Consider the following 15,876-nt stretch of genomic DNA (forward strand, 5'->3'; position numbering starts at 1 on the left):
TCCCACATTTGTCATATAGGATCCATTAGCCAGTCCATGGCTGCTAGTGCTTACTGGGTAATCTACATCTGTTATTGTAGGGGGATGCATTTGTTAACCTACTGTCAAAAAGTGGATTATGCTATTAGGGGCATTACTTGATACATCAAACAGACTTTATTAACCATTTAGATACTGGACGGATGTCCTGGAGGTCTGACTTTGCAATTACTAGCAATCTGCTAGAACTACTAAATGGGCTATTTTGTTCCCTTCAAGCTTTTCTCCTGTTTGGAATAGTACTTAACACAGAGATCTAGCTGTGCATGATAACAGAGAGGCTTGTATGTCTATCTTTAGACAATTGTCAAATTTTATATGAATGTGGTGTAGGCTGGTTTCTTTATTTCATTAATTATGTCGTCATGCCATTTTCTTGAAGCCTGAGCACGTTTCCTGTAGCTCGGCGGCCATTTTCCCTGTATTTATGTTCTTTATACTGGACGCTCGGCGGCCATTCTCTTGGAGCCTGAACATGTTGTGGATCAGTTCAGTGCCATAGGCAGCAGCTCTAGACAACGCAGTGTGAGCTCCTGTGCACCTGGGAGCTGACAAGGGACACAGGCACTACTAGCTGGACAGCGCAGAACCAGTCAGGATGGTGAGCCCTGTGGGAAAGAGCATCTCAGCCAGCAGCAGTTAGGAGGGTGGGACCATCACTGTCCTAAGTCCCCATCAAGTGGAAGAGAGGCGGTGCATGGGCGCAAAGGTGCCCCCCCCCCCCCCCGGTCCTCCGGGGAGAGCTCTGAAGCAAACTCTGGTCCTGCTGAGGCTGGTGACCCCTGTTCTGTAGTTTCAGATGACGCTGACCAGGACCGTTCGGACAGTGAGGATGATTCCCTGTCTGGGTCCGTGCGCGACAAACCGCTTGTTGGAGCACTTATCACAGCTGTGCGTGATACCCTGAAGATTCAGGAGCCAGCAGATGTAGTGGTCCCTTTTGGGTCCCGTAAGCCAGCCCGTTCACCTAAGGTGTTCCCGTATCTGACTTATTTTAAGTTCATTTACAAGGAATGGGGTCGACCGCAACACACCTTTTCGGTCCCCAAATACATGGCGATGCATTACCCCTTTGAGGAGAGCCTTCTCATAAAGTGGTCGGCTCCTCCGGTCGTGGACCACCCCAGTATCCAGGGTAAACAAAGTAACCACGATCCTGGTAGAGGGGACTCCGGCATTTAAGGACCCCACAGACAGGAAGGCCAAGGCAGTGTCTCGTTCTATGTTTACGGTTGTGGGGTCAACCATGCAACCAGTACTGGCATCCACACTTGTGTCGCAGACACTAAAGCTGGCCATACACCTATAGATTATCTACAGATTTTCTATGGTTAGATGGAAAAAGTGCAACAGATTTCTCCATGTTCGCTAAACTGTGTGGATGGAGTAATCTCCCACTTTTTCCATCCAACCATAGAAAATCTGCAGATAATCTATAGGTGTATGGCCAGCTTAACTGAGTGGGCAAAACTGTTGCACCGTGAATTTGGAGAACAGGCTTCTCCTGTCTGCGTGGAACTAGCAGACTAACTAGTTCAAGGCCTTAAGTACGTTTGTGACGCGGCCCTGGATACCCTCCCTCTGTTATCCAGGGCTTCAGTGTCGGTGGTGAGGTGCTTGATTTGGTTAAAACATCCAAAAAAGCCCTGACAGATCTACCCTTCCTTGGCGACAGGCTCTTTGGAGCCTCTTTGGATGACGTTATTAAAAATGCCACAGGTGGTAAGTGTACTCTACTCTACAGGCCAGGAAGGCTAAGGAGCCACGCTGTAGGCAAGGGCCCTCTTTCTCCGCTCACAAACGGCTTTTTCATCCGCCCGGCAGGACCAAGTGTCCCCAGCCCGGCAGGACCACTTCTGAAGGACCAAAGCATCTCTGGAACCGCAAGCCTGCGAGCAAAAGTGCTACCGCATGAAGGTTTGCCCCCACCCACAACACGAGTGGGGGGTCGTCTTCAGGAGTTTGCAGCCCAGTGACCTCTCGGCTGGGTGACCAATGGGTCTGCGATCTGATTTCCTCCGGCTACAAGATGGAGTTCCTCTCTTGGCCGCAAAACAGATTCTTCTCCTCCAGCATACCCGTACTCCCGGCTCGCCTGGAGGCCCTTTTGGGGGCGGTAAGGGACCTGCTGAGTCGTGGGGTGATAGTACATGTTCCGGAATCGGAATGTTTCCAGGAGTTCTACTCAAACCTGTTTGTAGTCCCTAAGAAGGAAGGGGTTAGTCCAATCTTTGATCTAAAAGCCCTCAATTGCTTTGTGAAAGTACAGAGGTTCAGAATGGAATCGGTTAGCTCAGAAGTCGCTGCACTCCATCAAGGGGACTCCCTAGCGTCCTTAGACATCCAGGGTGTGTACCTGCACATACCCATATGCCTCCGGCATCAGAATTTTCTGCTATTTGCAGTTGGGGAAGCCCACTACCAGTTTGTGGCTCTCCCCTTTGGTTTGGCATCAGCCCCCCCGAGTCTCTTTACTGAGGTATTGGCTCCTGTTTTGGCATTGCTGCGGAAACGCAGGATCACGATCGTGGGATACCTAGACGATCTCCTCCTGAGAGCATCTTCCGCCTCAGACTTGGAGGAGGATGTGGCAATCACCATGCAGACCCTGCAAGAATTTGGGTGGCTGTTGAACCTAAAGAAGTCAGTGATTGTACTGACTCGGCGTGTGGAGTAGCTAGGCTTACTGCAGGACTCCATGGAAGTGAGTGTTTCCCCCTTTAGACAAGCTGCAGACTCTCAGAGCCGCAGTAAAACTGCTGATGAACCGCAGGTGGTCATGGCTACGCTTCTGCATGTGAGTCCTGGGGCTCATAGTGGCCTCCTTCGAGGCAGTATCATATTCCCAGTTTCACACCAGAGTCCTGCAGAAGGAGATTTTGTCAAAATGGGACAAATCTCTGTTGTCCCTGGATCGGTAGATTCAGGTGAGCCAGTTAGTCAGGGATTCCCAGCTCTGGTGGCTGAAGTCCCTTTGGCACTTTAGTCAGGGAAGTCATTCCTACCTCTGAAATGGACAGTGATCACAACAGATGCCAGCCTATCAGACTGGGGTGGAGTAATGGGAGTTCAGTCGACCCAGGGCCTCTGGTCGGTGGAGGAATCCAAGTTGCCGATCAATCTGCTCGAACTGAGAGGCTATGCCTCTCCACATGTCGATAAGACTGCGAGGGTGTCTGATCAGGATCCAGTCATTCAACGCCACGGCTTTGGCATAGGTCAATCACCAAGGAGGAACAAGAAGCTCGGCCGCCACACAAGAGGTCGCTCACATACTTCGGTGGGCAGAGCGACGTGTACTGGCCCTGTCGGCCATTTACATCCCAGGAGTGGAGAACTGGCAGGCGGACTATAGAAGTCGCCAGATGCTGGACCCAGGAGAATGGGCGTTGCATCCGGAGGTGTTCAGGCTACTGTGCCTGCGGTGGGGCACACCAGACGTTTATCTTCTGGCCTCCCGTTTCAACCAGAAGGTGCCGAGATTCGTGGGCAGACACTCTAGCTGTGGGATCAGTACCAGCTGATCTATGCCTTTCCTCCACTGAAGCTGTTACCGCATCTGCTCTGCAAAGGGGAGGCCGAGGGTATTCCAGTAATTCTTATTGGCCCCAGCGTCCCTGGTATGCAGACCTAGTGCTCCTGGTGGCAAACGCCACCTGTCGACTGCCGTTTCGAGAAGACCTTCTGTCTCAAGGTCCAATTCTCCATCCTGCTTTACCATCACTGGTTTTACCGGCATGGCTATTGAGAGCCATCCGCGCTCCTTTTCTATATCCAGGGTCCTGCTGTTTCTTCAGCAAGGAGTAGACCAGAAATTGGCTTTGAGCACCATTAAAGTACAAATATCAGCTTTGACTGTCTTTTTTTAAATTTTTTTATTTATTTTTCCAGCGACCCCTGGCGTCTCACTCTCTAGTGAGCACTTTTGTCCAAGGGGTCCGACGTAGTTCCTCCAGTGTGTCCACCGTTACCCCCCTGGGATCTGAATCTGGTGTTATCTGAGCTTCAAAAACTGGCATTTGAGAATATCAGAGAGATTACCCTGTTGACTCTTTCTCAGAAAGTGGTCTTTCTAGTGGCCATTACATCGGCCAGGAGGGTTTCGGAACTGGCGGCCTTGTCCTGCAAGTCTCCCTATCTGGTTATCCACAAAGATAAGGTGGTGTTGCGCCCGCAACCTTCTTTTCTGCAGAAGGTGGTTTCGGCGTTTCACATCAATGAAGGCATTGTGTTAGCATCTTTGTGTCCGAAGCTGACACCTCCTAAGGAGGTGGCCCTCCATTCTCTGGACGTGGTTTGGGCTCTGAAGCTGTATCTGTCTGCCACGGCTCCCTTTCAGAAGTCAGACTCCTTGTTTGTTTCGGTGGCTGGTCCGAAAAAGAGGCATGGCGGTCTCATCGGCCACCATTTCCAGGTGGATCAGATAAATTGTAGTACAGGCCTTGAAGGGGTAGGTGCCCCCCTTTCTAGTCACAGCTCACTCCACAAGAGCAATCGAAACGTCTTGGGCTTTCCGACATGAAGCGTCTGTCGCTCAAGTGTGTAAAGCAGCGACTTGGTCATCTGTTCACACTTTTACAAAATTCTACAAGGTAGATGTCAGTGCATCGGCTGATGCCTGTTTTGGCTGCAAAGTTTTGCAGGCGGCTGTATAGTTGCAATTGCACATACAATTTCTTTTCCTGTGTTTTTTTTTATTTTTTTTATTTATTTTTTTTTGGTAAAAAGGCAGTACTAAGTTAATGCACTGTTGCATTTGTTACCGCAGTTCTGGTGCGATTTGAGGGTAGTGTCTCTGTTGAGGAGCACCCTGTTTTTTTGTGGGTACAAAAGTTTGGTTATCCCACACACTGTCGTGTTTTTTTTGTGGGAGAAGTTTATACTAGTTCCCACTTGCCATGGTGGATAAAGTTTTTTTTTTTTTTTTTTTTTTTTTTTTTTATGCTGTTTTCCCACCCCTCGGTTTGGCACTGCTTGGGGACGTCCCAATGGCTAAAGAGGAGCTGTGTCAGTCGGTGAATATAAGAGAAAATAGTATTTTTTGTGCCGGAAAATCCTTTTCTCTGTAATTCAGACTGATACAGCTCCCTCCCCTCCTATTTTTCTTTACGTTATACTGCTTTTTGACGTACTGAAGCTGCATGGCAGGCTGAGGGGTTGTTACCTAAGTTGTTACCTAAGGGACCGCCCCTTGGGCGGAAATAGAAGTTCTGAGTTTTTTCATTACATGTTAACATGTTATGCCTAGTCCTCCTATACGTGGTGTAACAACCCAATGGCTAAAGAGGAGCTTTGTCAGTCGGTGAATTACAGAGAAAAGGATTTTACGGTGAGTACAAAAAATCCTATTTTCCTGTCTAAGATCCCATGCTCGGATCTTTAGATCAAAGAAACAAACCCCAGTGACATTTTCTATGAGGGTCCTGTATCTAATGGAAGCCTCGTTCCATTAAAGACTTTTCAAAACCAGGCCCTGAACATGCTCAATCCTTCTCTTGATTTTCCTATGCTTCTCTCCAATCAGGCAAGAAACTCCATAGCTGGGTGGATCTCCCACCCAGGGTCCTCTTAGGGAGGAGAGAGGAGCGACGTCGGCAATTCATCCAAAATAGTGTCAAAAGTATCCGATCTGTCCGCCGCAATGTGAGATTTTGAGTGCAAACCTCCTCCCATCAGCAAGGGCATTGAAGATGAAACGTGGCTGGGTCTTTCAGCATGACAGTGATCCCAAACACACCTCTCGGGCAACGAAAGAGTGGCTTTGTAAGAAGCATTTCAAGGTCCTGGAGTGGCCTAGCCAGTCTCCAGATCTCAACCCCATAGAAAACCTTTGGAGGGAGTTGAAAGTCCGTGTTTCCCAACGACACACCCAAAACATCACTATTCTAGAGGAGATCTGCATGGAGGAATGGCCAACGTACCAGCAACAGTGTGTGACAGCCTTGTGAAGACTTCCAGAAAATGTTTGACCTCTGTCATTTCCAACAAAGAATAAATAACAAAGTATTGAGATGAACTTTTGATATTGACCAAATACTTATATTCCACCATAATTTGCAAATAAATTCTTTCAGAAATCAGACAATGTGATTGTCTGGATTTGTTTCCACATTTTGTCTCTCATAGTTGAGGTATACCTTTGATGACAATTACAGGCCTCTCTCATCTTTTTAAGTGGGAGAACTTGCACAATTGGTGGCTGACTAAATACTTTTTTGCCCCACTGTGTGTGTGTGGAAAAATAAAAACCGCTGTGGGGATCAAATACCACCAAAAGAAAGCTCCATTTGTGGGGAAAAAATAACATAAATTTTGTTTTGGGTACAACGTCGCATGCAATTGCCAGTTAAAGCGATGCAGTGGCATATCGCAAAAAAGGGCCTGGTCAGGAAGGGGTTAAATCCTTCCAGGGCTGAAGTGATTAACTCTGTACAGGTTAAAGTGGAGGGCCACCCTAAAAAAACAAAAAAAAAAACAGCATTAATAATCTTAAAAGAATTAAAAAAAAAAATTTGAAGGAAAAAACTAAATGTTTTACCTTACCAGAAATCCCTGTTGTTGGGCAGTCTATGGAGCACGCTGTGTTCTGGGAACTGCGTATGCGCAGTAGGAAATGGGCAGTGAAGCCGCAATGCTCCACTGCCTGTTTACCTTAGTGAGGATGTCGGCGCCGGGACCTGAGAGCTGTGGGACGGGTCGGCCTCGTGCGGCCGACATCGCGGGCACCATGGAAAGGTGAGTGTCATTTTAAAAGTCAGCAGCCACTTTTTATTTTTATTTTTTTTTATTTTATTTTTTTAGCTGCTGACTTAAAAAAAAAAAAAAATGTCCCCTTTAAGCTTTTATATTTAGAAGGAATTTTGTGTGAATAAGATTGTATTGCTAGACATTTGCGCAAATACGTGGGGTCTAAAAAAACTGTAGCGCCTTCTTTTTATTCTAGAGGTCATATGCTTTCAGAAATTATATGGTTTTGGGGGGTCTTTCACAAATTCTGAAAGCTGTAAGGGAAAAATTAAAACCTTCAGATTTGAGAGAAATTCAGATATTTACACTTTTGCGTCTGTTCAGTTTTCACTATTTCGCAAAAAGGCGCAATTTAAAAGTTACAAATATTTTGTTATTTATTAACTTAATACAGGTTAAGCTTTTATATTTAGTAGGACTTTTGTAAAATTTGCTCTGTATTTGCTAATCACGATTTTAGTGGATTTTTAGCAAAAATATTGATTGATAAATATTTGCGCAAATATCGTGGGACCTTAGAAATCAGTAGCTTCTTCTTCCTCTTCCTCTTCCTCTTCCTCTTCCTCTTCCTCTTCCTCTTCCTCTTCCTCTTCCTCTTCCTCTTCCTCTTATTTTTTATTTATTTCTACTGATCGTGTACTTTCAGAAAATATATGGGTTGGTGGGGGGGGAGGGGAAGGGGGGTGTCTATTACAAACTTTGAAAGCTACAAGTGAAAAAAATAAAATATAAATAAATAGAAATGCAATGGAACAATTGCAAAAATGGTCTGGCCACCTGAGTGTACAAAATGGAGTCCAGGCCCTCTCTGGCAAAAAGGGTTAGTGTGGTGATCCTGAAGTTTGTGCCTTTTAAAATTTGTTGACCATGGCATCTTCCATATTTCTATCTGGACTGGTCCCAAAGATATAAAATAATTCTAGTGATATATATAATTTTTTTTATTGACTTAGTATGTGTCTCTTTCTGTAGGCTATTCCGAGCACCTCTGACTTGTATTTCAGTGATACACCTCTTGTGCCCACTTTGGCTGATATTAAATGGATTGCTGCAGATGATGATGAAACCTATGCGAGAGTCAGGTATTTATTCTTTTTATGTGTAAATTAAATTAAATTCAAATTAACTTGTTTGAAAGTGATCTGGAGCAATTATATCTATTTTTTTTTTCTGATGTGCTCCATTTCAAATGTGTCTTAAACTTTTTATTAAAAAAATAAGCACATCAGGAGATATGAGGGAACACACTTAACCCTTTGATTGCCCCCTAGTGTTTATCCTCTTCCCTGCCAGTGACATTTATACAGTAATCGGGGGCTATTTTTAGCTCTGGTCGCTGTATAAATGTTAATGGTCCCGAAATAGTGTCCAAAGTGTCTGATCTGTCCACCGCAATTTTGCAGTCCTAATAAAAATTGCAGATCACCGCCATTACTAATAAAAAATATTAATAAAAATTACATAACTCTATCCTCTATATTGTAGACTCTATAACTTTTGCGCAAACCAATCAATATACACTTTATTGCGATTTTGGTGAAGAAAAAAAAAAAAAAATGTAGAAGAATACATATCGCTCTAAATTGAGGAAGAAATTTTGGGGGGGATATTTTTTATAGCAAAATTGTCGCTCTTCATTTTTTTTTTTTTTTTGTTTATAGCGCAAAAAATAAAAAAATGCAGAGGTGATCAAATACCACCAAAACAAAGCTCTATTTGTGTGGGGGGGGGAGTCAATTTTCGTTTGGTTACAGCGTAGCATGATCGCACTTGTCAAAGCAACAGTGTTGTATCACAAAAAATGCTCTGGTCATTAAGGGGTTAACACCTTCTGGGGTTGAAATGGTTAAAAAGTAAGCAAACTCATGGCTGCTATTGCAGCTGTAAATGTCTTTTACATGCTAGTGATATTTGTCATGTCAACCCACAGTAAAAGGGTTACAACAAAGTGCAACTATCCTCTTTACCCCTCCATTGATTCATACTAGCTTGGATCTGATGTAAACATACAGCAGAGCTGTAGCCATCAAGTGGTGCAAGTCTTCACTGTCCTGGCCACGACTGTACATTACCACCCCATGGACCACTATGGGGCTGTGTCTTCAGGTCGGAGACGGTTACATAGAAGTCTGTGGGGTAAGTTAGGTTCATCGGGGGGGGATCAGTGTACTTTGTTTTACAGTGCACTAATCCCTTAAACCTATGACTGGACTTGCTAAGATGTGTTATGCTTTTGTGTTTTATGTACTGTAATTTAAAGTATAATATAAACACAACTGAAGAATTGACACTAAATGTTTGTTTTTGCAAGAAAAAAATAAATGTAGCGTTCTCTGTTGCGGGATTGCCTCCTTCTGTTTTTATATTGGATATTGTGGATTGTGTGTGTATATGTGTAATAAATAAATATATATATATATATTATAAAAAAAAATTCTCTGTGTTTATGTAGGAGTGACAGTAGACCCCTGAAGCACAAATGGAGGCCAAGCCCACTTCTAGTAATGCATAGAAATTCATCCGTCCCCAATCTTAAACTGAAAGAGGAGAAAATGTTTTCTTTGAAGAAACCAAGCATGTCTCTAAACAGATCTACAGACTTGCAAGACGAGCTGAGCCTCTTAAGAACTCAAATTGCTAGACTTGTTGTTGGAAATACAGGTATTGTTGAGCAATCACACTTTACAGTAATCCTCAGGAGCCAGGATTAAATTTAGTAGACCCAATGTAATATTTTACTGACATTTTTCCTTTTCAGGTTTGGTGTGTGTGTGTGTGTGTGTGTGTGTGTGTGTGTGTGTGTGTGTTTTATCCAGCTGATGTGGAGGATAAGTGTCTTGTGCCATGGTTAAAGTTGTGTAGCTACTGGTTTGGCAGTGGTACATCAAACACTATTACTGAAGTTTCTACAAGTTTTAACTTGGTAATGTACAAGTTGCTTTCCATCTTTTTTAAAATTGCAGCTTTCATTAAAATAATACCTGGTAATCCTGCCATGAAGGATCGTGTTGCGGCATTTCAGGTTATGGGATGACCACACAGAGGTACAATTAGGAGAATGTTGTCACCCCATAATCTGTAATACCTGAACAAGAACCTTCATGGTAGGATTACCAGGTGCTATTTTAATGAAGGCTGCATTTTTCAAAAGCTGGAAAGCAAATTTTGACTTGTACGCTAACTAGTTAAAACTTGTAGAAACGTCAGTAATGGGGTTTAGATTTACCATTGCCAAACCAGTAGTAGTTAAAGTGGAGTTCCAACCAAAAATGGAACTTCCGCTTTTCGGATCCAGTGTCACATTTGGCAACTTTCAGGGGGGAGGGGGAGAAAATACCTGGATAATCCAAGTTTTTGCTCCCACTTCTGGGCACAGATCGCCACAGTATCCACGGTGATCTACTACATGTCCGGCCCCTCCTCCTCTCCGAACCCCCACCCCCCGCTGTCTTCTGGGATACACACAGGTCCCAAAAGACAGAAGGGACCAGTGAGATTGCGCAATAGGGAACCAGGCTGTGAAGCTGCAAAACTTCACTTCCTAAATTTCTTTTACCGAAGATGCCGGCGCCTCCACCCGTGAACCGAGGGACAGATCGGCTTTGGGTGGGGACATTGCGGGCACCCTGGGCAGGTAAGTGTCCTAATATTAAAAGTCAGCAGCTGCAGTATGTAGCTGCTGACTTTTTCAAAAAAAAGTTTTCCGGCCTAACTCTGCTTTAAAGTGGTTGTAAAGGAGAGGAAAGAAAAAACATCTATACTTACCTGCTCTGTGCAAAGATTTGCACAGAGTGGCCCCAAACCTCCTTTTCTCAGGTCCCCGCCGGCGCTCCTGGCTCCTCCTTTCTTGCGGGTGCCCCCAATAGTAAGCAGATTCCCATGGGGGCACTCGTGTGGGCTCGGTCCTGAGACCCACTGCTGTGTTTGATGACAGACAGCAGTAATTGGCCCCACCCCCTCATCACTGAAGTTGAAGAGCGGGAGCCAATGGCTGCTATTGATCTGCCCAGGGAGGAGCAATAAAGCCAGGAGCTGCTCTCATGCACAGCGCTGAATTGCGATGGGGTAAGTATAAGGGGGTGGGGGGGTCTGCCACAAAAGGTTTTTTTACCTTTTTTAATCCTTGAGGCTTTAGAACCACTTTAAACTTTAAAGTGGATGTAAACCCTCACATATACCCAGTGACATGAACAGCCTCAGATGATGAAACAAATCCTCCTACGTAAGTTTACAGGTCTTTTTTCCTTTTCTATAATCTTTAACATTTTTACAGCGTTTTTAGAATTTTCACTTCCTCGTTCAGCACTGGGAGTGTAGTTTTGGCTTACACTGGGAGACAGCTGATTGGAGGAAAGGCACACCCCCCACTCCACATGGGTAGAAGAACGAAGATGCATTCAGAGCTGTGCTGTGACAAGACAAGCTCTCTGCTAATCTACTTATAGCAACCTCCCACAACACAAACTTAATATTGCTTTTATCTCCCGTCTCAGAAAACTTGTCAGAAGTTATCATGCTGATAACAGAGAAATTAAACAGCAGAAACACACGGGACTCAGGGCTTTAGAGAGAGATGAGTAAACACTGCAGATATGTGCCCAGGTCAAATTTCACGAATTTGGTTTGCATCCACTTTATTTAAAAAATTTCCAAAAAGACCCTGTTGTGGAGCCTAAAGGTGAAAATGCTCTTCAATATAGTACTATGGTATTTTTTTTTTTGCCAGTTGCTGGCTACACACATCTTATTCTTGATACTGATATCTGAATTCTTATCTTTCAGGAACCTCAGGCTCAACAGAATCTTTACCTGGCAACGTAGATACAAGTACCCCTTTTGTTGACTATGCACCCACTTTTCAGTCAACCACATCATTTGTAATTAGTGACATTACTGAGGAGGATGAGCTGGATGTGTCAGAATATTCCACTTCCTCAATAATGGAGTCTTCGTTTACTCACCAGCGGCAAATAGAGGCTAACATGTCTGATGATGAAGACTCCGTTTGTCTCTCAAAGTCCAACAGTTTTGCAGATATGATGGGAATTCTGAAGGATATTCACAAAATCAAAACAAGCAGAGATTGGTAAATTCTATGAGCCATTTATTCACATTACTGAAGTATCAGCAGCCTTGCTTAGACTTGGCACATTTTGGTAGAACAGAGTTTCATTTTCTGAAAGGGGTCACCTCTCAACGATTGTAAAAATTAGATGGCCAACCCCTTACACAAATGTCTTGCCTATTGGCAGGCATTGGAGGAAAAAAATAAAACTTTATTTCGGTTTAGTTGTCTAATATTGGAAATAATTTACTGGTGATTTGGCTAGTAGTGAAATGCAAGCCATTTTATTATTTAAAGAAATAGAAAAAGTGCAGCGCAATAAATAAAAACACATTTACTTAACCACTTTCAGACCGGACCATTTTGCTGGTAAATGACCAGAGGTCTTTTTACACTTTGGCACTGCGCTGCTTTAACTGGTAATTGCGCGGTCATGCAATGTTGTACCCAAACAAAATTTGCGTCCTTTTCTTCCCACAAATAGAGCTTTCTTTTGATGGTATTTGATTGCCTCTGCGATTTTTATTTTTTGCGATATAAACGTAAAAAGACCGCAAATTTTGAAAAAAAATGATATTTTCTACTTTTTGTTATTAGAAAAATCCAATAAACTCAATTTTAGTCATACATTTAGGCCAAAATGTATTCAGCCACATGTCTTTGGTAAAAAAAAAGTCAATAATTGTATATTTATTGGTTTGCGCAAAAGTTGTCACATCTACAAACTAAGGTACGTTTTCTGGAATTTACGCAGCTTTTAGTTTACGACTGCCTATCTCATTTCTTGAGGTGCTAAAATGGCAGGGCAGTACAAAACCCCCCCAAATGACCCCATTTTGGAAAGTAGACCCCCTAAGGAAATTGATAAGAGGCATGTTGAGCCCATTGAATATTTTATTTTTTTGCCTCAAGCGATTGAATAATGACAAAAAAAAAATTTTTTTTTTTTTTTTACACAAAGTTGTCACTAAATGATATATTGCTCACACATGCTATGGGCGTATGTGAAATGACACCCCAAAATAAATTCTGCTGCTTCTCCTGAGTACGGGGATACCACATATGTGGGACTTTTTGGGAGCCTAGCCGCGTACGGGGCCCCGAAAACCAAGCACCGCCTTCAGGCTTTCTAAGGGCGTAAATTTTTGAGTTCACTTCTCACTACCTATTACAGTTTTGAAGGCCATAAAATGCCAAGATGGCACAAAACCCCCACAAATGACCCCATTTTAGAAAGTAGACACCACAAGCTATTTGCTGAGAGGCATGTTGAGTTCATGGAATATTTTATATTTTGCCACAAGTTGCGGGAAAATTACAAACTTTTTTTTTTTTTTTTTTTTTTTCACAAAGTTGTCACTAAATGATATATTGCTCACACATGCCATGGGCATATGTGAAATGACACCCCAAAATAAATTCTGCTGCTTCTCCTGAGTACGGGGATACCACATATGTGGGACTTTTTGGGAGCCTAGCCGCGTACGGGGCCCCGAAAACCAAGCACCGCCTTCAGGCTTTCTAAGGGCGTTACAGTTTTGAAGGCCATAAAATGCCAAGATGGCACAAACCCCCCCCAAATGACCCCATTTTGGAAAGTAGACACCCCTAAATTTAGGGGTACACTAGTGAGACTAGGTAATAAATGGCGGGTGCCCTGAAACTATAAAAAAATAACTAACCAACCAGCGTCACCTGTAACAGTTATATGGTGATCACTGGTGAAAGGGTTAACTAGGGGGCAATCAGGGGGCTTTATGCGGTAGTATATGGGGGTCCCTGGCGCTATAAAAAGCTGCGGCGAACCTAAATACCTACCTGCCTAACTAGCGTCACCTGTGACACTAATACAGCGATCAGAAAAACGATCGCTTATTAGGCTGGGTTCACACTGGAGCGATGCGGGAACGCCACGAATGCGCGGCGGGTTCCCGCATCGCATGCCTCCCGGCGGCAGTTCACACTGCCCTATGCGAACTGCTGGGAGTGTCAGTGAAATGTTACTGACACCCCCAGATCAGTTCGCATATCGCAGTGCGATCTGCAAACTCGGATCGCATGGTGTGAACACCCATGCGATCCGATTCTGCTGCGGGCCAAAAAAAGGGTCCCGTGCGAATTTGCGGCGGGTGCGGCGGGTGTGGCGGGTGCGGCGGGTGCGGCGAATGGCTGAACTCGAATCGCACAGAGATCGGATGTGATTTGCACTGCAGTGCGGTGCGAATCACATCCGTTCTCAAACCGCTGCAATCTGAACCCAGCCTTAGTGACACTGGCGACGGGGGGTGATCACGGGGTTAAACCTTTATTGGGGGGGGTTAGGGGGTACCTTAGAACTAAAGGGGGCTAACCCTAACTGCCCTAACAGTTATTAGTCACAAATGACACCCGCCGGGTGATCAGGGGGTTAAACCTTTATTAGGTAATAAATGGCGGGTGCCCTGAAACTATAAAAAAATAACTAACCAACCAGCGTCACCTGTAACAGTTATATGGTGATCACTGGTGAAAGGGTTAACTAGGGGGCAATCAGGGGGCTTTATGCGGTAGTATATGGGGGTCCCTGGCGCTATAAAAAGCTGCGGCGAACCTAAATACCTACCTGCCTAACTAGCGTCACCTGTGACACTAATACGGAGATCAGAAAAATGATCGCTTATTAGGCTGGGTTCACACTGGAGCGATGCGGAAACGCCGCGAATCCGCGGCGGGTTCCCGCATCGCATGCCTCCCGGCGGCAGTTCACACTGCCCTATGCGAACTGCTGGGAGTGTCAGTGAAATGTTACTGACACCCCCAGATCAGTTCGCATATCGCAGTGCGATCTGCAAACTCGGATCGCATGGTGTGAACACCCATGCGATCCGATTCTGCTGCGGGCCAAAAAAAGGGTCCCGTGCGAATTTGCGGCGGGTGCGGCGGGTGTGGCGGGTGCGGCGGGTGCGGCGAATGGCTGAACTCGAATCGCACAGAGATCGGATGTGATTTGCACTGCAGTGCGGTGCGAATCACATTCGTTCTCATAAACCGCTGCAATGTGAACCCAGCCTTAGTGACACTGGCGACGGGGGGTGATCACGGGGTTAAACCTTTATTGGGGGGGTTAGGGGGGTACATTAGAACTAAAGGGGGCTAACTCTAACTGCCCTAACAGTTATTACAGTCACAAATGACACCAATGCAAAAAAAAAAAAAAAAAAAAAATGACATTGGTGTCACTGTGACTGGGGGGCAGGGGTAATTGGGGGGGTGATCGGGGGGTAAAGGGGGGGTGTGAGTGTGCCTGGCATGTTCTACTGTGCGTGTAGAGTGTTGGTGCAACTCACCGATCCGCTCTCCTCCGTGTCGGAACGGAAAATACCGACACGGAGGAGAGAATACATCACTTCCTCTCCTGTGTTTACATTACAGGAGAGGAAGTGATGTCACGGGGGATTTCCATTCGTCGAGAGCGATCGCGAGGGGGTGGCCATGAATGAATGGCCGCCCCCTCATCCCGGATCGCTCTCGAAGAAATGCCGACCGCCGCAGGCACCGGGGGGGGGCCCGATCGGGCCCCCCACCCGCGGGCAGGCAGGGACTTATATATACGCCCATATGCCTGCCCGTGCCATTCTGCCGACGTATATCGTCGTGCGGCGGTCGGCAAGTGGTTAATATACATGGACGTAAAAAAAAAAAACCACGATCATCTGAATAAAAATAAGCAAATAAGCGATGATATAAAACATAACATTTTATTTACTTATTTTTATTCAGATGATCGCGGGTTTTTTTTTACCAGAGATCGTTTTTTTTTTTTTTTTTCCCCTTTTTCTTCGTATGATTGATTTTGGGGTCGTTTTCTTTTCCTGGATTGGAGCATGGCCTTCACTTATGAGTGGAAACGAGCTTTTCTGACCATTTGTTCATTCAGTGGTTCTACGTATTTGGTAAGAGTACCCTATCTACTTGGTGGAGGAATTACCACAGAGATGTTACAATACTAAGTGTGGCGTACACCGGGTGTTTTCTCACAGCAGTAT

General features: G+C 44.8%; 1 protein-coding gene across 1 annotated transcript in view; it reads left to right on the top strand.

Annotated features, from left to right (window-relative positions):
• Positions 1 to 15,876, top strand: part of MTFR1L (mitochondrial fission regulator 1 like) — a 39,113-nt gene that overhangs the window by 15,636 nt on the left and 7,601 nt on the right. Inside the window, exons 3-5 of the mRNA XM_077481896.1 lie at positions 7,759 to 7,868; positions 9,239 to 9,447; positions 11,569 to 11,872. Of these exons, the coding sequence (XP_077338022.1) occupies positions 7,759 to 7,868; positions 9,239 to 9,447; positions 11,569 to 11,872 (623 nt within the window). The remainder of the gene's footprint in view (positions 1 to 7,758; positions 7,869 to 9,238; positions 9,448 to 11,568; positions 11,873 to 15,876) is intronic.

The sequence above is a fragment of the Lithobates pipiens genome, unplaced genomic scaffold (assembly GCF_037356315.1).
Source record: "Lithobates pipiens isolate NorthernLeopardFrog02 unplaced genomic scaffold, aLitPip1_a1.2 Scaffold_16, whole genome shotgun sequence".
NCBI classification, from domain to species: domain Eukaryota; kingdom Metazoa; phylum Chordata; class Amphibia; order Anura; family Ranidae; genus Lithobates; species Lithobates pipiens.